The 20,146-nt window shown below is 37.5% G+C and overlaps 4 protein-coding genes across 4 annotated transcripts; 1 reads left to right on the forward strand and 3 right to left on the reverse strand.

Moving 5' to 3' along the window:
• Positions 1–389: 389 nt before the first annotated feature.
• Positions 390–1,833, forward strand: LOC110842182 (cubilin). The gene is made up of 3 exons (XM_035846686.1): positions 390–579; positions 952–1,305; positions 1,519–1,833. Exons 1-3 carry the CDS (start codon positions 446–448, stop codon positions 1,631–1,633), a joined length of 603 nt encoding a protein of 200 aa, XP_035702579.1. The 5' UTR covers positions 390–445; the 3' UTR covers positions 1,634–1,833.
• A 934-nt stretch (positions 1,834–2,767) lies between these two features.
• On the reverse strand, positions 2,768–3,703 carry LOC118433352 (putative glycine-rich cell wall structural protein 1). Its single transcript, XM_035845205.1, has 2 exons — positions 3,237–3,703; positions 2,768–3,153 (listed from the first exon to the last, which is right to left on the reverse strand). The coding sequence occupies exons 1-2, from the start codon at positions 3,556–3,558 to the stop codon at positions 2,891–2,893; spliced, it is 585 nt and encodes a 194-aa protein (XP_035701098.1). The 5' UTR covers positions 3,559–3,703; the 3' UTR covers positions 2,768–2,890.
• A 747-nt stretch (positions 3,704–4,450) lies between these two features.
• Positions 4,451–7,766, reverse strand: LOC110841888. The gene is made up of 4 exons (XM_022087588.2): positions 7,578–7,766; positions 7,035–7,256; positions 6,689–6,830; positions 4,451–4,739 (listed from the first exon to the last, which is right to left on the reverse strand). Exons 1-4 carry the CDS (start codon positions 7,636–7,638, stop codon positions 4,706–4,708), a joined length of 459 nt encoding a protein of 152 aa, XP_021943280.1. The 5' UTR covers positions 7,639–7,766; the 3' UTR covers positions 4,451–4,705.
• An 8,100-nt stretch (positions 7,767–15,866) lies between these two features.
• On the reverse strand, positions 15,867–18,950 carry LOC110861557 (zinc finger protein 112). The gene is made up of 8 exons (XM_022110694.2): positions 18,735–18,950; positions 18,377–18,538; positions 17,667–17,931; positions 17,511–17,591; positions 16,992–17,318; positions 16,790–16,917; positions 16,429–16,714; positions 15,867–16,215 (listed from the first exon to the last, which is right to left on the reverse strand). The coding sequence occupies exons 2-8, from the start codon at positions 18,510–18,512 to the stop codon at positions 16,176–16,178; spliced, it is 1,263 nt and encodes a 420-aa protein (XP_021966386.1). The 5' UTR covers positions 18,513–18,538; positions 18,735–18,950; the 3' UTR covers positions 15,867–16,175.
• Between the last annotated feature and the right edge of the window lie 1,196 nt (positions 18,951–20,146).

The following is a 20,146-nucleotide window of genomic DNA, read 5'->3' on the forward strand; positions in this document are numbered from 1 at the left end:
AGCAAAATCAATTACGTTATCGATCCTCAGGCAGGGTATAAATTTGAGACCAATTCTCTACCTTCTAGACACACCACACATAATTCGTCTTCAAGTTCAACATGAATCCAACTTCAACCTTTATTCTCGTCGCCTTCCTCTTCGCTGTGGCAACAGGTATGTAAATACCCAATATACAAAATTATATTTCCGATTCTCACTTTGCCCCAGTTATCTAGTTTTGCATGTACCTTTTTCCAGCCACCCCACAGCCTAACCAGGACACACCCGAGGACCCTGAACCTGTCGTTAATGGTAAGCCAATAAGATTCATATATGGTATTACATAGTTTAAAGGTTAAATTTAAATAATTTAAATAATTAAATAGTGACGACATGTGGGGGGTTTGTCGAAGCATCCTCCGCCTCCATCGAGTTCCAGCTTGGCGGATCGATCCGGGCGGATATGCGGTGTGTTTGGATTATAAGACCGTCATACCTCTTCCAGAGGTTCAACCTGGTTTCGTCCGGCCTTTTAGGAACTGACGGGCTTTTCCTTTCCGCCCGATCCAGAGGGGGGATAACACCCCAGGAAAAATTGTAAGGTTTCATTTACTCTCGAAAATTGAGCATGGCAACATATAAAATTTGCGAGTTTGCAAGACCGCAAAAATTTCGCTAGAAAACCATCAGATTTTTTTTGCAAATTTACCCAGCAATTGGGCATGTTCTCATTTCGCAAAATTATTTCGCATACACATGCTCACCATCACTAGCAAGAGAAATGAAAGAAATCCATGGAAAATTATAAAAATAGGTGTTTTTTGTAGATTTGCAAGATTTGCGAATCCACTTCGACTAACCTAACGACACAAATTTCTGATTTTCTCAAGTTTGCTAAATGGGTTGCGATTCTAAATAAGACGTTTTCGCAAGTACACTAATTATAATTTAAATATTATTACATTTTAGGGACACAATTGGTCAGAACGTCACGATGTACCATAGAACCCTCATTCTCACCCTCAGCGTTGGGCACGCCCCAACTCAAGGATTCAAACTGGAGTTTTACTCGAGTGGTTCGCCCCAAAATTCTGACCTTAGCGGGCACGCCCTTTTGACCGAGGCCAAGGGAAACTACACCTATCCCGTTAACGGGGGTCAGTACGGAAATAATGAAAATGCTCTGTTTGCCATTGCGCCCTCAGTTCCGGGACAACCGACCCTTCGCTTTTCAAGGGTCGATCTTGAAAATGATTCTGGATGCATGCGCGACCCGGTTAGAATCTTCAATTGGTTTGACAACGGATATCTCGAGGTTGCCAGGTGAGACAATTTCCAATTTAGTCTAAATTCGAGTTTCTCAAGTCTCGTATTTATTTGTGAGTACGAGTATTTACAGTTGACTTTGTGCGTGTCACCTCATTTACATAAATTTTATTATTCACACTTGCGGCGGCATACATTAACTCTTAAAAATATGCAAATGTGGTGACCATTACAAAAAATTCTGCTATACATTTTTGATTTTTTTTATAGATTTTGTGGGTCCACCATTCCAACAAGTGTAACCTTCCAGGACGGAGCAGGCCTAATCCTATTTGTAACGGATGCAAGCCTCACGGCAACGGGATTCGAGTTCCAGTACGAGTAAGAGGATAACCAAAACAATACATGCATTAAAATTATATATATGATATGTACATACATAAATATTTGTCCAAAATTATAATTTGGTTAAAATTTAATGGTTCCTGCGATTATCTTAAATCTTAAATCCGTTAAAAATGTCTTAATTTTCCTGATTTTAATTTCACTCGAGCTTAAAATTTTAAACGCAGAAATGTTTTAATATGGAACGGTAATAAAATTTTTAGGTATTATAAAGCATAGAAATGGATTCTTAATTAAATGCACCACTTATTAACTGAAACTTCTCACTAGCTTTTACGGTACCCCCAACCAGCTGAAATCTTCCCTAAATGTGTCGGCTTTTTTTAGCCACCCTTTTTTGTCTGATTCTTCACTTAACGGGATTATGAAAAAAATTGTCATAAAAATATCATAAAATTGTCATAAAACCTTTTATTCCTCATTTTCAGACATGAAGACAAAGATAAGATTTACATTACATCATATTTATTCTTTTGTGGTATGTGAGTATCTAACAACCAAATTCATGGAAAAGTTGCACGCAATTCCCGAAATTTTAATTTGCTTAAGAAATCAGTCTTGCATTAGCACCGTAGGAGAGCAAAAACTTTGTGCGCCCTGGTGATTAACCATAAAATTGTAATGCATATCTATGTACATATGTATATATGCTGGTTAGTAATGTGCCACATATTTGAATACTCAATATTTCCACAAAACAAATTACTTATTTCCAAAACACATATATAATTCCTATTTACAAAGCTACTTACAATGTAAACATGACCAAATTCTGGTTTTCTCCAGAATTACATGCAAATAATTTGCAATTATAATCATCAGTTCCATTACTGAGGCAAAAACATCAGTAGCCAATGGAAATTTCCGAATTTTTCGCATCGGAAATTTTGAATCGTATTAGCGAGCCAATTAAACCACCCAAAAAAAATAAACTTGAATAATTCTTGGAATTCAAAATGTCAAGAAAATTCAGAAGCATTCAATCAAAGATGGAAATACTGTATGAGAAAACCTTGCTCAAAAAATTAACGTTATTCATGGCTGTTCTATGCATGCAAATATTTTTTGTCCTTAACTTTGGTTACTTAATAATTTGGTGAAGCGATGATTTTAGAGAGCATTATTTATTTTTCAATAAATTTATAAAAACGAAAATTATTCTTTCCACAAACAGTTCATTTAATTTTGAAAAATTCACTTTAAAGGCATCCAACGCGTCCATCAAAGTCGGTTTTCTTTATCCATAGTAATATCCACGTCCATATCCATAGCCACGCCCATATCCGTAGCCACGCCCATATCCATAGCCACGCCCATATCCATAGCCACGCCCATACCCGTAACCACGCCCACGCCCATACCCATAGCCACGCCCATATCCGCGTCCATAATTTCCAAACCCTCGTCCCCTGAACCCCCCTCGTCCTCTAAATCCTCCCCGCCCTCGTCCGCGCCCACCTCTTCCTCCCCCTTTCCCACCACCTCCTTTTCCACCCTTTCCTAAAAATTAGAAATTATTCGTAATGATGTATGTACACACATATTTTCATACAAATCACAAACAAATTTTAAGAAAATCTTACGTTTCACTCGTAGTTTGGGCGCAGCTGCAGCTTCCATCGCATCCTCATCTTGGTCACTTTTCTCTACTTCTTCCTGTGGGAATGAGGAGGTTAAATCAGCGTCGTCGTCATCACCTTTATCCTTGCCGTCGCTCAGGCTTCCCTCCACAGGATCCAACTGGACTTGAGTTTTGTTATAAAAATCCTCCTCCCTTAGTTCAACTTGCCCCTGCAGGTCGTTCCCCTCAGAATCGGGTACTGGGACACCCGATCCCCCCGTTGCTAAACAAGCAACAATTCCCGTGATGGCAATCCCGAGTAGGAAAGCTTTCCCAAAATTCATGGTTGCTGGGAACAAGAGAATAATTTCTTGGAAATGTCACTTGGGTTTGTTTTTCGAATTGGAGATTTTCTTGGAAGTACATATGTCTTAGTTTTAATAGTCGGATTGGAGAAGTTTCAGTTTCTGGATATAGATTAGGCAGGGGGACCGACTATTTATACGAATTTGCATAAAGTTGCTTACGTATGTACTTCTTGCCCGGCTTGCGTACCTCTTGACCGACCGCTGGTATAAAGACGGAACTAAATTAGTTACATATTTCATTGTTTTGTCCTAGTTGTGCGTGGTATGTATGTAAAAAAAATGTAGAAATGACGCGCAATCAGAATTTGAGGTGTATGTATTACTTCCATTTTTTTCATTGAGATGAAGAAAATGCGAAAAAAATAAGAAATGACGTAGAGGAAGTGTGAAATGAAATGGGTTTCATTTCATTCATGGATATGTAAAAGTGATGACTTAAATCTCCGTATCCGTATAATAAAAAGTACGCAGATATTTAATTACGTATGCAAATACGAGTATGACTTTTTTATGTTCTTACACATACCCGTGCAATATGCGCCACAATGATTTGACAATTTTACATTTTTTTGCGTCTCCCCATTCATTCTTGATCAACGTTGTCTTGTAATCCGTTTGAGATGTAATAATGCAGTCAAATAAAATAATTCAGATAAGTTTTTTGCATACAAAATGTTTGAAGCCAGGGGAAATAGAAGCTTGCTACATATGTACATACATACGTAACATGGAACTCGGCGATTGTCTGACCACTACCATGCTCAATACGTACATTGGGTATGTACATATGTAAATATGGATTTTGCATGCAACTCCTTTCATGAAATTTGAGCTTAAATTTATTTTTACTCATCCATGCTACATCTTACTCTTGGTGAAAGGAAAACTAGAAACTTTATTTATTGGTCATGAAAATCAAATATTTATCATTACTAAATTTTCCATGACAACATCGTTACAATGCACAGCACAGAGAGATAAAACAATTTTTTTTTCAATTTACTAGGTCAGCAAGTAGGTGATGAAGGTTTACTTGGGTTTGATGTTAGAAATAATTTAATAGTCAACCAGGTATTATGCGATAAGTTCTTTCTTCCTGAAAAGGGTACAATCCAGACTCCCACTATTTTGGCAGATGGAAATGGATGTGGATGGATCTATGGAGAAATAATTTTTAATTTTCTTAAAATAATTTTAAGCAAGTGACATCGGTAAAGCTGTATGTAAGAATAGATACATAAATAAAGTTCAGGACGATTTTACTTAACACCTGTTCATCGCTTTACGTTTTTTACAATGTGAAAATTTTATATTACCTTTTTGTCAACTTTGATAAAAATCGACAATTTTTAGGCTTGCAAAGTTAGGAAGGTAGAATTTTGATTTCTTTTGCTTCAATGAAAATCTTCATATTGTAAGAAACGCAAAGCGATGAACAGGTTTTAAAATTGCCATTTGAATATATGGAAGAAGGTAAGGTAAAGAGACATAAAAATTCCAACTCAAAACCCGCATGCTATGCAAAGTTAAAGAAAGTTTTGGTTTTTTTCTAGTTTGAAATTTAAACAGATTTTTATTGCGCATACGTAGGGTTCGTTCCAAAAGTAAAGAAACATTTGAAAAATGCCTGTAAAATCCGGAAAACTTAATTAATTCCAATGACACTTTTAAGGGTTAAGAACAAGGTCCGTATCGTTCAATTTTTTGCTTCATATGGTCCATAGACCCCCATCCTTCCTATCTGGCGAATTATTTGCCTCGCGGTCCCCAAAAGTGCTTTGCCACTCTTTCTCGCTACCACTTTTGAGGTGTATGTCCAAATGTGACGGAATCTTCCCAACTTTTTGGGTGGTTTTGTTCGACGACTATATTCTCTCTTGCATAATGCCCAAAATCGTTCAATTGGTCTTGCCCGAGGGACGTAGGGAGCATATTCCTTTTTTGCAACAAAATCGATTTTTTTCGACCGCAGGTAGTCCAGAACAACTTTTTAATAATGACATGTTCCTGTGTCCGGTCAAAAAAGCACATCACGATTATTGATAAAGGGGATCAAGATCTTCTTTACACAATCGTTCAGATATCTCTCCGAGGTCATGGTGGTCACGAACGGTTTTGAGACGTCCCCCAATGAGTCCAATGCTCGCCCGATTATGTGCTTTATAGGGAATTTTGACTTCGGCGTGTATTTGAAGGAATCTTTAAACGTTTTCTGATTAGTACATGAGTAGTACTTCCTCGCAGGGACTTCATCTGGATCATTCGAGCAATTGGTCTCATCATTCATGACCAGATTCACGGGCATGTTTTGCTTGACTCGTTTTTCAGCAATCTGCCGAGAGTTGGGCTTTGCTCTTTTTTGCTGACCTTGGTTGTACTTTGGTGCAGGTGTCGCCCTATAGGATTTGACCCCCAACTTCGTAGGTTTAATGTCGTGTAAACTTAATTTTGATATTTTCAATTTGTAGCCCAAATTACTGTCTGACATCCCAAGGTTATTTTTGTTTTCCTTCTGAACTCTACGTATCATTTTGGGGGTCGCTACACGAGCAGGACGATTTTTTAATTTTTTGAATTCAGCATTCCTCCTCCCCTCATGCATATCTAAAACTCCGCAAATTGCCCCATTATGAATTTTTTCTTTTTCGAAGTGGCTATTAACCATTATCCGAACGCGCTCGCACACTTTTTCGTAGTAGTGGCAAAATTTTTTTGCGAGTTCCTCTGAATTTTTTGTTCTCATTTTTGAACTAATCGAGATATCGACTTCCGGTTTTCTGATTTGGATAGTCAATCGCATGGACTACAAAACTACCGCGTTCCAACTCAGTGACAATTTTTCTTTCATACAAATAAATATACTTTTTCAAATGTTTCTTTACTTCTGGACCGAATCCTATAATACTGATGTATAACTTTAAGGCTGGCAGTACCGTAGTTTCTCAGAATTCAAAATTTCTGTACCAGTTCAAACTTGGGTGGAACGAAAGTACGTACAGATTTCCACCAGCATACATATTTACAATGCTTTAATTGAGCAAGCTAAATAATACAACCTAAATTTAACTAGCCTATTTAACAATAAATGTTGCGCAAAATTATTTACCTGTTCCCTACTGTCACATTGTTTATATCTCTGATCGTACCCTGATTAGCCACGGTGTTTCCGGAGGACCCTACAATCGTCGACATCGACGGAACAAGCTTCCTGCGTTCCAATCCTCTCCCAGTTTCCATTGGCTCATCATCTAAAAAATTTCAAAAAATCAGTTATTGCATGATTTCATTGGGGTTAGTCGAAGGTAGAAATCTTGCATATCCACGCAAGTATTGATTTCTCGGTATTAAAGTTGCTACCGGTTGGTACTAAAACTATTCAAGTCCGTAAAAACTTGTTACCGAGTGTATCTATGGGCGAAATCTTTGCAACGAATTTCATAATAACATGTTACCATTTAATCTGCGTCGTTGGGCTGGTGGTGGCCCGTCATACTGCTGGATTTTCTCTTTTATTGCATTCTTCATAAAATTTAGGGTGTGTATCTGGTTTTTCCAAACTCGTATATTGGTATCGCAATCATCAAGGGTCTTGAGTGCCATTGTACGTTTGTGGTCAGAATCTACTATCTTATCTTCCAACTGCTTTATCTGTTTCTCTTTTTCTTCCAGACTTTCTAAAAAAAATAGGGGTACAAAATCAGAGAAGGACAAAGACTATTTTTTACCCTATCAAAATCGCCAGAGTTTTGCACTTTAATCAATTTGCTGAAAACCACTTTGCTAATTTTAATAGGTATTTCATAGACATTTTTGCCAATAGACAAATACATATATTCGACTAGACAGCAGAACGCAATTTTCCGCAAAATTTCGAATAAATAGAAAGTTTGCAAGAAACTGAAAAAACTGCATCAACCACCGGTAAAAGGGTGGAAATAGTAAATAAATAAAAAACTTGCGCTGATTTTGTCATAAAACTATTAATTATTTCTTACTTTTAATTATTTCCAAGTCTAGCTGACCACTGGGGGATAAAGGCTTGATAGGGGAAAACATTTTAGCTTTTTCTTACAAGGGTACAATTTTTGTGCCGAAATTTCGTCGAAATTCTAGAATTATAGCGTTTCAAAAAGTCTGTTACATAGTACCTCACCGACCATTTGAATACTGGTACTTACTCCTAACAAAGTCTGTCCATTGCATTCCTTATATCCACACATTTAAAAATAGATAAATATGTAACTGATCGCAGTTATGAAATACTGACGGATTACAAGGTTCGAATTCGAGGCACTAAATACATACACGTATTACCTGTTCTATTTTAGGAACAAATTCCAAGTATGGTCATTAAGTACGGTATCATTCATTCATATATAGTTACTGTAGTTAAGCATCATAGAGCAAAGGCAGCATGCCCATTATTCTGATCCACTCTTCGTATTTCAACAAGAACAAGGGCCATCATATAGAGCAAGTTTCGCCTCTAAAAAAGATCCGATCTGGGTAGAAAAATTGTAAAACTTTCCACGAATAAATAAATGGGACATCCTCTGTATTTCACTTTAAATTGGATATTTTTATTTATTTATTCACCGAAACATCCTTAACAAGCATTATTATTTAGAGTACTATTTAGAAGTGTCGCTCATCTCTCAACTCACATCTTTACTTGTCACCTTTGCAGCAGAAGAAATCCACGTTATTCAGGGAGGTGTCGTCTTCCCCTAAAATCATATAATTTTTTCATCGTGAGAATTTAGCGGTTTAGTTAATTACTTGCTTCTTCACTTAAGAACTTACCCCACTGCCTCTCCTCAACTTGCGTCCGAATTCCGCAAATTTTGGGATACTCATCAGGACATACAACCGCGTCACTGCACGGCCCTATGTCATATTCATGAACGCAACCAAATAACCTACGCTTCTCGCATACAAGGTAAAGTCCGTAAGCGGATATGTCATCCACGTGTTCGCCTTGTGATTCTTGGACGCAAAGTCGATGTCCAACGACGGCTTCGAAAGGTTCACCTGGGCAGCGACATTCTTGCCACCTTCCAAATGCACCAACCGTGCTGGATGGGTTTTGCTGGATGGGTTGGCCGTTAGCTAACAAAATGTTAGGAATGTATGAATGTAAATTCAGGTGTTCAGGGGAAATGCTTTCACTTCAGTTTGCCACGGAAGTGAAAGTGGAGAAAGTGATAAATGGGAAGGCAAGTAGATAAATCGGTTATCGATACCGTGGGAAATGGATTGGGCGACTGGAGAATCGTGGTGGGGGTGAAGTCAGGTTTGTGGGGGGAAGTCGGGGGAGTGAGGAAAATGGAAATTTATTGAGGTGTTGAGTGAGGTCAACACACTGAGTAAACACAATGAATACGTAAAAAGGTGGAGTTTGGGATGTTTTAATGGTCCATTAAATATGCAAATTCAGCTTGTGTTTAAACTCTTATGAGCCGAAAATTTAGAAAAATGTGTTTCAATTATTACCGAAAACGCAGATGAGGCCAATCCCATTAATTCCTGTGTCATCGTCTTGCCCAACTTCAGCATATTTGACGCGAAACCCAATGGCGAATGAACCCACCGGACAGAACTCTTCTTTACCAAACTTGCCCCAATCTGTGACCTGTTCTGATTGAATCCATTCGCCGTCTATTCCTCGCCTTGCAGCTCTGATTATGCAAAAACTTTATGTTTGTTGAATTTTATGTATTTACATAAATGGTAAAATCCGTATGTGGTAGAGTTACTGAGAGGGTATCCCGCGACTTCTTCCTTCCCATGGGGGTATAAATGTGTGGTGAAATCCTCCCGAAAATTGAACAAGAAGAGGAAAGAAGTACCACAAAATGATGCGTAACTTCATTTTACGAAGGAAAACTGTACAGTGAGAATGATTAAGGTATGGCCTTCCGATTTGAGCGAGGACAAATTTTTAAACAATGTTTTTCAAACAAGGCATAAGTCAGTTAAGTTTTACCTTCAATTGTGTTTCAAATGTGTGGAGTCAAATTATTTTCATAATGCAAAAAGAGTTACCAGGGTTTTAATTTTGTAATTTTAAAGAAAGATCGGGTTTTAAAAATAACGTTTGATATGAATAGATTTTACTGAGCATTATGAAAAATCCCGAAATATGTGTTCAATTATTTACCTAAGGCTACGTAATTATGTAAGTTTCATCAAAATCGGAGCGAGACCGCTGGCGTCATCGCATCGTAAGTTGTTACATGCACCTCAATTACTCTCGCTTCAGAAGCTTATTTAGGAAGTTTCCGAATTTTCTAAAAAAATTGGTTGCACTTATCTTGTTTAGAATATTCTGTAGAATTTATTGGCCCTAAAATCTCAGTACCCCCCAAAAGTGGACTTGGCCCCTTTGCCATTGACACAAAATGGAGAAGGCCCTTTTGGCAGCTTCAACGACGATATGTAAATTAAATGCTAACATTTAGCCTTACATATTTTCTGCTTAGGGCAATCAATTATTGATCAATCAAGTTTCGCAAAAAAATTACCAACTGGCAATTCTGAGACTTCTGATTCTTACGCACAATAATGCACCAAAGTTTGTCGACCATTATTCCTAGCCTTGGAATCCTAGGCAAGCCTTGCTTTTTAGATGTTAAGAATGCAAAAAGAGTTATAGAATTGTTCGAGTTATTCCATTCATTTGAAAACCAAGATTTTCTTTATGATGAAATTAACGTGTTATAAATATATGTACAAATTATTTTATTATTGTGTAATGTATGACATTGATTAAAGTGTAAAGTTCCATACATAGGGATACATTATTGAAATAAATCTATCTCATTTCTCAACCATGTCTTCACATACTCATATCAACCCTGCAGCAGAAGATATCCACATTATTCAGCGAGGTGTTGTCCCCATCTAAAATGATATATACATACATTTTTATCCCAAAGAATTCAATGGTTTAGTTAGTGGCCGAACATAAAGCATGTGATCAACTTTCGGGAAATTTTGACCCCTACCCGCCCGGTGTGACCTAAACGCTCCATGTTACAACTAACATTAGAAGCCCCTCCCCCTTAAATCGATCACATGCTTTTTCCACAATCATATTAATTCATTTAAGTACTTACGCTCCTTTTCATCCTCAACTTGCGTCTTAATTCCGCAAATTTTGGGATGCTCAGCAGGACATACAACCGCGTTACTGCACGGCCCTATATCGTATTCATGAACGCAACCAAATAACAGACGCTTCTCGCATACCATGTAAAGTCCGTAAGCGGCTTGGTCATCCACGTCATCGCCTTGTGATGCTTGGACGCAAAGTCGAAATCCAACGACGGGTTCCCAGGGTTCACCTGGGCAGACACATTCTCGCCACCTTCCAAATGCACCAATCTTGCTGGATGGGTTCTTGGGGTAGTATTGGCCGGTAATAGCTGAAGAAAATGTTGGCCAAAGTATTAAATAATTCAGTTGTGGTAATAGTTGGGCAAGATAAGTATGTAAACTTTGGCGTTATGGAATTGGTCGAGGGGGGGGGGGGGCAAGGTAGGACTTTGTTAAATTCATTGTAGGTGAGGAATTCTATCATCCGGTGAAGCAGTGAATATTACTAAATTCAATAATTAAAAACGTTCCAAATAAAAACATTATTCATAATGCTTAAATTACTTTACGACATTTAAAATTTTTTGAATTTGTACAAATTCCGGTCTCGTAGTGACCGCAAACTACGAAAGAGCGATGGGGCGTATATGGCCGTATTTCATTGGTTGAAAAATTCCAATCCAACGGCGGGTGTCAGTGGACTCACCCAGGCTGACCCCGACTACCCGGACTGCCCGTGGGTATTGCTCAAATTTGCTATCCCAAAACCCATCAAAACCCGCAATACCCCAATACCCCAAAAACCCGGGGTAGCATACCCTGGTGCCGTCAGAAATGGAGTGGGCGACTAGAGAATGGTTGTGGGGGTGATGCCGGCTTTACGAAGGGAAGTCCGATTGGCAATTTCCGATAATATTGATTGGGAAATAATTAAACATGAATTGATTTGAATTTCAGCCCTCTCGCACTGTGAATCAAGTGGGCACGTGTTTTTGGCGAGCAAATTCGAATATTTCTGATATTTGAATAGGCCTTACAATATGCAAATTTATACGTGTATCGACAACTTTTGTTTTAACTTTTATGAGCTGAAAGTTTAGAAAAAAGTTTGTTGCAATTATTACGGAAAACGCAGTTGAGGCCAATCCCATTAATTGCTGTGTCATCATCCTGCCCAATCTCGTCATATTTAACGCGAAATCCAACGGCGAATGATCCCCTCAGAAAGTTCCGATGCCCCAAGTGCCCCAATCTGTGACGCGTTCTGATGTAAGCCAAATGCCGTACAGATATTCCCTTCCGACTCTGACGCTGTCAGGATTTTAGAATTGTTAAATTTCATGTATTTAAATGGTAAGATCCGTACTAGAGTTACTGAGAGGGTGTCCCGTGACTTCTTCCTTCCCATGGGGGTATAAATTTCTGGTGGAATCCTCCTGAAAAATGAACAAGAGGAGGAAAGAAGTACCACAAAATGATTTGTAACTTCATTTTACGAAGGTAAAATGTAGTGAGAATAATTAAGGTATGGCCATTCGAATTGAGCTAGGACAATGTTTTGCAATTGTTTTTTAAACAATGTAATAATTAGTTAAAATCTACCTACTATTGTGTCTAAATTATGCGGAATCAAAATATTTACACAATGCAAAAGCAATGACCTGGGTTTTAATTTTGCAATTTTAAAACCGATGGGTTTTTTAAAAATGACGTTTGATGTGTTTAGGGTTTCCTACCCTGGGTTTTTGTGGGTTGGGTGATTTTGCCAGAGCTGGGAATCAATCCGGATTAGTCAATGTGTTTAAATGGCCAATCCCCAATCCCCAATCCCTCTATTCTTTAACATTGGGTAATCCGGATTGATTCCCAGCTCTGGATTTTGGGGTAATAAATTTAAGAAAAACCCTTATGCTAAATGGGGTTTATGTGAGCTATGGGGTGCTTAAGAAGTATCCGGAATTTTTGCATATGCAAATATAAAATAAACCAATAATTTCATATAACTGAAATTTTGGGCAGGGAGAGACAAAGATTGAAATTAATTATTTTGTGCTTCAAATGTTTCATACAACCCCTTCCGCCCAATCTGTAGAAGCTTTTGTCATTCGCACCAAAAAGTGCTTCGCCACTGTTTTAATCTATCTTTTTTGCTATTATTGACCACACTTTGTGAAATAAGTTCAAATTTTTGGCTGAAGTTTTTCGACTATGATATTCTTTACTGGATAAAGACAAAAATTCTTCAATAGGTCTTGTTTAGGGCAGATTTAGGAACGTTGTTCACCTCTCCCATGTTAATTGCATTTGATCCGTTTTCAGGCGGAGCGGGATAATTTTGCTTAGATTTATTTTCAAGTTTTGCTTATATAGGTTTCTTGAAACTAGGAGAGTTGCACTATGTATGTGCAAATAAAATGATTTTGATGATCTTGGCTGTAAATCGTGTTGTACGGGACGTCCAATTTTGATGACTTCAGGACACTTCAGGTCGAGTCTTTTTTCTGTCATCTGGTTTGTTACTTTTATTTTACTCTTCACTGCATTTATAAGCTTACAAAACCTTGTAGGATTTGATACCCAACTAATAAGCTTTAAAATAATATATTACGTTAGGTGATAACTTCAATTACGGAATCGAATCACGCTCCGACAGTGCAGATTTCTATTTTTACGAGCCTTATCACTTTGTGGGCTGCCACACGAATGGGCAGACCAGATATTTTTTTGTGATTACCCGTTTTTTGTAGCTCATACCTCAGTAGTATATGGCAAATTTTTGATTTCTGAATTAGGTGATTTTTAAAGTGGCTACAGCTCAATTTCTTGGAGCGCGTAACCACTTTTTCGAGGTAGTGGCGGAAAGGTATTGCAAGTTGCTCGCTGGTTTTTGACCTCATTTTTGAACGGTAACAGATATTGACTTCCGGTTTTCGGGTTTTAGTCGATGGATGTATGTGCTACACGACTACGGTCCTTTCGAATTTGGGGCAAACTGATATCCTTAGATATTTGCGTATGGAAAAATTCCGGATACTTATTAAGCACCCCATATTTCGGGTTTTTGCGTGGTTTTTGTAAGATTTTGGAGGCGAATTTTAACAAACTTCTCTAAACTAAGGATCTTCAGTGGTCATATTCTAATCTACATATGTAGGTATGTATTTATTACACTGAAAAATTTGTCGCTTTACGTTTGTACATACGTTTGTACATAGAATACATACGTTTGTACATATGTAGAATAACAATTGTTATTCTATGTACAATGTATTCTGTGTACTATGCGTATTGTATCTGGAAGGAAAAATACTTAATCTCAAAAACTACATCGCACTTATTATCTTTATTTTTGTTTCTTTCTTTGATATTTAATGAAAGTTTAAATTTTATGTTCATATTTATTTTGAAACATCTTTAAAAAACATTACTTGAAGAAATACAAATGTCTCTCATCTCTCAACCATGTTATAACGTGTCACCCTTGCAGCAGTAGAAATCCACATTATTCAGCGAGGTCTGATCCAGTACTATTTAAAATCACATAAATTGTCATCCATAAAGATTTACTGGTTTAGTTAATTACTCTATTTTTCACTTAAATACTTACACCACCATTGATTATCCTCAACTTGCGTCTGAATTCCACAAATACGAGGATACTCCTCAGGACATACAACCTCCGGACTGCACTCTCCAAAATCTATTTCACGAACGCAACGGTGTAACCCAGTCTTTTCGCATATGATGTAAAGTCCGTAAGCGGATACGTCATCCATGGCGCCTTGTGTTTCTAGGACGCAAAGTCGATGTCCAATGACCGCTTCAAAGGGACTGGCTGGGCAGCGACATTCTTCCCAGATTCCATTTGGACCAATTTTGCTAGCTGGGTTTCCGTAGACGGGTTCGCCGTCAGCTGAAAAAAATGTTGGTCAAAGTATGTATGCATTAACCATAGATCGGATATTTTGCGTACTCCGTACTCCAAAAAAGTCGCGTACTCCGGCCTCCGGAGACCGGAGTACATACTCCAAGCTCGGAGTACTCCGACCTATGGTATTAAATACCGTACATAAATATATACTCTAAAATCCAAAACTGAATATCGCAGAGCCGGCCAGAATTAGAGACCCAGATAAATTTTATTCCGACCTAATTTAAGACATGATAAGCTAACTTATAATTCAGGACAACTCAAGTTGAGTTTCTTTTAAAAAAATGAAATTCAAAATTTCATTAATTTTAACCATATTCATTGATTAGCCGAATGTGTAGCATTTTTCCTGGATATGTTACGGATGTATGTAGACCGCAGACAAGACAGGACATAATTTAGTTAGAGACCTGGCTATAATAAGGAATCCGGCAATAATTGAGGACCCGACTAAAAATAGACACCTAGTTAAAATTTTGAAAGCTTGGAAGTGTAATAAATCTGCGCGTGAACAGATTGCAGCTTGTGTTCTAACTTTTATGAGCTAAAACTTTAGAAAAAGATAGTTTCAATTATTACGGAAAGCGCAGTTGAGGCCAATCCCATTAATTGCTGTGTCATCATCCTGCCAAAATTCTTCATATTTCACTCGAAGCCCAATGGCGAATGATCCCACCGGGCAAAATGATTCTTCACCCCAATCGCCCCAATTCGTGACGCGTTCTGATGTAATCCAAGTTCCCTCTATCCTATGCCTTCCAAATCTGATTATGTCAAAATTTGAGATTTGTTAAATTTTATACACATATTTAAATAGTAATATCCATAGATAAGTTACGGATGAGGTATCCTGCGACCCCTTCCTTGCCTAGGGGGTACAAATTTGTGGTGGAATCCCTCTGAGAACTGAACAAGAAGAGTAAACAAGGACCACAAAATGATGTACAACACCATTGTAAAATATAAAATGTAGAGTAGGAGCGATTAATTGGCATTTCGAATTGAGTGAGGGGAAGTTTTTGCAATTGTTTTTGAAACAATGAAACAATGAGCTAAAGTTTCGCTTTCAGTTGTGTCTCAATTACATATGTGGAACCAGAATGTACGATGCAAAAACACTGACCTGCATTTCAATTTTGTAATTTGAAAAAGCAGATTGGTTTTTCAACCTGATTTACATGTTAGAATTTAATTTACAAAATCAAGATTACAAACTAACTAAAACTTTCAAATTAGGCCTATGCCGCAACACCAATTTTACCTCGAAGGAAAAATGCATTTATTCATTTTTATGTTCACTCTAACTTAATTGTTGAGAAAAAGAAAGATTGGCTAATGTTTATGTATGTACAAAAATTTACAAAAAAGAGCAACAGATTTTATTGAGCACAACCCTATATTTAGTAATCACGAAATAAATTACTGTCAGAAAATAAAACTTTTGAATGTTTTTCATGCGATTCTTTTGTCCAATTCCTCTGTCCTTTCATGGGATTCTCATGTCCAAGTCGAAATGACTTTTCCCTCTTCTTTTCCTTCTTGAATTATTCCACCAAATGCATTGTTATAATTCACCCAGAGGGTCATGGCTGACGAGAACGTGACTGCAAGTAAAATATAAAATCAATCAGTAAAAAACCACAGGTTCGACTTTTCGTAAATTTTTAGGAAACCAATTTTTTAAATGGAAAATCGTGTTTATATCATAAAAAAACACTGCTGTCAAATCTTTAAATTCCGATTTTAAATTCATTCTGATATAACAATAAGCTTCTGGATTTTCAGAATTTCTAAAATATACCGATTTAACAACTCACTCTTGCAACGCTGTCTCTGTGGCGAAAAATTGTCCACATTTCGCCATCTTACATTCATGTAACTTGACATCTAACTCTGGACTTTTGGGGGGAAAGACCACGCGACACTGGACGACTTCATGGGCTAGCAAATCCATTTCAGAGGGAAATCCTTTTCCGCAGGCAGAACACAGGTAGCCAAGATCCCCAGGTGGCATTATTTTGACATCTTTACAATCGTCGACCGAGGAAGACGAAGGTGACCATTCCTCCTCTTCTTGAGGTACTTGGAGAAGTTGACCATTTTCTAAATCCATTAAGAATTTAATTACGTCACCAAAAACCGGAGCAGAAATAAAATAAATTTTTGTGTCATCGTCACCTCTGATTCTCTCCTGTGCAAATTTGCACTCTTTCGTATGCTGGTTAAGGTCTTTTATTAGTTTGAATTTGTCCCCACAGATGACACACACATAAGCACGCCCGCTACTGTGCAGGGTCAAGATATGGCTATACATACATATAATTGGATATTTACAAATTAACACAAAATTATTTACATGTCATTACAATTTTTAACTCACTTTTCGAACTCTTTGTGTTTCCAAAACAATTTCCCACATCCCTCAACAATGCATATGATTATTGTGACATCCAATTCAATCAAGAGGTCGGGGGAATGGGTCACTCCACACATGATGACTTCATGGGCGGCACAATCACTGGGAGACGGTAGCCACATCCCGCAGACGGAGCAGGCACATTTTAGTTTGCCATGGGAACGTTCAACTTTGTGCGTGTCGTAATAAGTTTGCAGCTCCGTGTAGCCGTTGTCTTTAGTTTGACTGAAGTCAGCAGCCGTTTGGAAGTTTGTCGTGTGATTATTAGCGGGGGAGCGATGGGGTTGACGTCTGCAAAACACAGGTTGTCTAGTGCAGTGGCCGGGGAAGCAGTGGGGACATCGACATAATGGGATATGGGGGGATTATATAGCATGGGGAGATGATGACGACCTCGAATAACCGTGGGGACATTGTCATTCTGTCCCCCTGTTTCCGCGGCCACTCGTCATGAAAGAAAATTAGGGCGAAATTTCGACTTACGAAGTGGGCTTTATTTGTACACCTTTGGCACGGAAGGAATTAACGAGGACATGTTTGACTGGGAGGTTTTTGGCCAAGGGTCTGGAAAATGAGTAAAGTGCAAAGTGAAAATGTGTAAAAACGATGTAATTTCGAAAGTTTGAAAGTGAGGAGAACCTGGACTCCGTTGTTGTCATAATATTGTCAGCATCTTCGTCATCTAAGAAAAGATCGTCTCGATCCCCCGTGATGATCACCTTATGTGGAAGGGTGACCGCAGGGAGGGTGTCGTCTGTGATGCAAGGGGGGAAAAGGGTGGTTCCAGGTATAGCCACGTTTTCCGTGGAGTGACTACTTTCTGCCTCGGTTTTGACGACACAAAGGTGTGCAACATTCTCCAGAGTGTAATCTCCGGCCAGTTTTGAATCAACGGGGTCGAGATCTGTAACAGGATAGGACATTTGGCAATTTCAAAAATATGTTTGAGTATTATTTGATTTTTTCCATCCTGACCAAGGATTCATTGAATAATTCTTGTCGATTATGAAACCATTTCATTTTTCAAAATTTTCCCTAATCAGGTTTCCTGAGTTTCTGATGCTGGCCATTTAACACTTCGTTATTAGTTAAGACTGTTATAATTAAGCATTTCATTGTGCATCACAATTTTGTATCATTGGAGTATATGCACGAATTAATTTGGTCGTAATAAAATAGTCGTATTAAATGTCACTAAGAAAAGTGGATTTCTGATTTTACAATAAATTATCTGACAAAGTTAATAATGCACCCAGAGCTGATATAAATTTACATATTTGTTCGATATTAATTATACCATTGGTTTTATTCGAATGAAAATATGGCAGAAATTAGTGTATGTATGTTACCTTCACATTCTTGCTTAATTAGGGTTTCTTGTTTAATTAGTGTCCTGCGCATCCAATCGTTGACAGCAGCCTCGACACGGTCATCTCTAACGAGGCGAATGAATGGGTTTAAGTTGTCGGCATGAGTAGTCTCCATTTCGATTATTCCATTTTAAAACCGATCTAAAAACCAAAAATGCAAAATAAATAAACTGGCTGGTTATGCTATGTTTTTATTTATGTATATCTCTGAAATATCAATAACTTGAATAAAGTTGATTTGATTGTTAATAATTATAATTATGTTTAAACAATAGTAAATAATTTTACTTTGTAAATCATAAATAACAAATAACAATTTGACAAACTTTGAACTTACCGAATTCAAGACAACCCATACTTATTATCCCTGGGATAATATCCCATAATAGACTGAACGGTTAATTATAAATGTAATCAGCGTCAATATATCTCAGCGTAAATATTACGTAACAATTAATTACGTATTTTGTATTTTAGTTTATTTTATTAGGTTTGTAGTTTATGTTTACTTTTTGCACTCGTCCAGCTGATTGCTGATTTAGCTCCATTCGAGTCCAGTTCACCCCGGTTGTCAACACTACTTGTCTCAATTTCCGTATCTCATATCTTAACAAAATGTGCAATTCTCATTATGTGAGTGGGGTCAAGGACAATCCCCACACAAATCTGCACACAGCTTTTCATAAATACTGATAAATTATGACTTTTCAACAAATGCACATCGACCATAAACCACTCGATCGTAGTAATGACTATTCGCAAATCCGAGACTACGTATAAATTTATCCATGCATGCGACGATGTAAGTGATAATCCGACATAATATAGTATTTTCGTGTTTTTACTTTGTCAGTCTCATACATATGTATATTTATAAATTACAGTAAATACAAGCAAAAGACTGGGGATAGGGTGATGATGATAAAGGTAATTATGCGACGTATACATATACTTAAAACAGCAATAAATGTTATGGAGAAACAGTTATGATGAGCTTCCCTTGCACAGAACAACGAACCCTAAAAAAGACGCGAATCATTGTAAGGTAAGGTCTAGAATCGCCTATGTTGGTGAGGGAGCATAAAATAGATTAATTCAGGTAAATCAATGTTCATCTCACGAGTTATAATTTTGACTAAATAGGACAGGAAATTATTTTGGGACTATGTATTTGCCTATTTGTACAATGAAATTCCTTGCATTTGTTCATTGGCATTCCATCAATAAAAAAAACTTCATCAATAAGTCATTTGAATTCCTTTCGTAATAGTTAGACACAATAATTTCCATTGAAGAAAACAATAAAAACAATTATGTAGATACTCCATAAATTGTATAATTAAACTATTTTGTTCTCCAGTTATTGAACCCAGACAACTTCCTTTCATTCAATCTTAAATTCATTCTTCATTATCCCTTCAATCAGCAAATTCAGACATTCTCCTTAAACAATAAAAATAATGTCTCGTCTCAACTTACCTCTCCTCGCCTTCTGCCTCTTATTCGCATCATTTTTTGAGGTTAAGAATTTTTAAGAATTTATTTAGATTTTGCTTGAAATTCAATAAAATAAAATCACTTATCCAAACCTTGAAATTTCAGAATTCCGAGCAGAAGACGTGCGTAGAAGGGAGCGGGGATCGTATGAAAGAGCGATGCAAGGGCCGCATCGACTCCTGCGATCCCGGATGGCGACTTATCTACGAAAAGACACCCTACACGATTGCCGAATGCTTTTGCGTCCGACCC

The sequence above is a fragment of the Folsomia candida genome, unplaced genomic scaffold (genome assembly GCF_002217175.1).
Source record: "Folsomia candida strain VU population unplaced genomic scaffold, ASM221717v1 Fcan01_Sc001, whole genome shotgun sequence".
Lineage (NCBI taxonomy): Eukaryota > Metazoa > Arthropoda > Collembola > Entomobryomorpha > Isotomidae > Folsomia > Folsomia candida.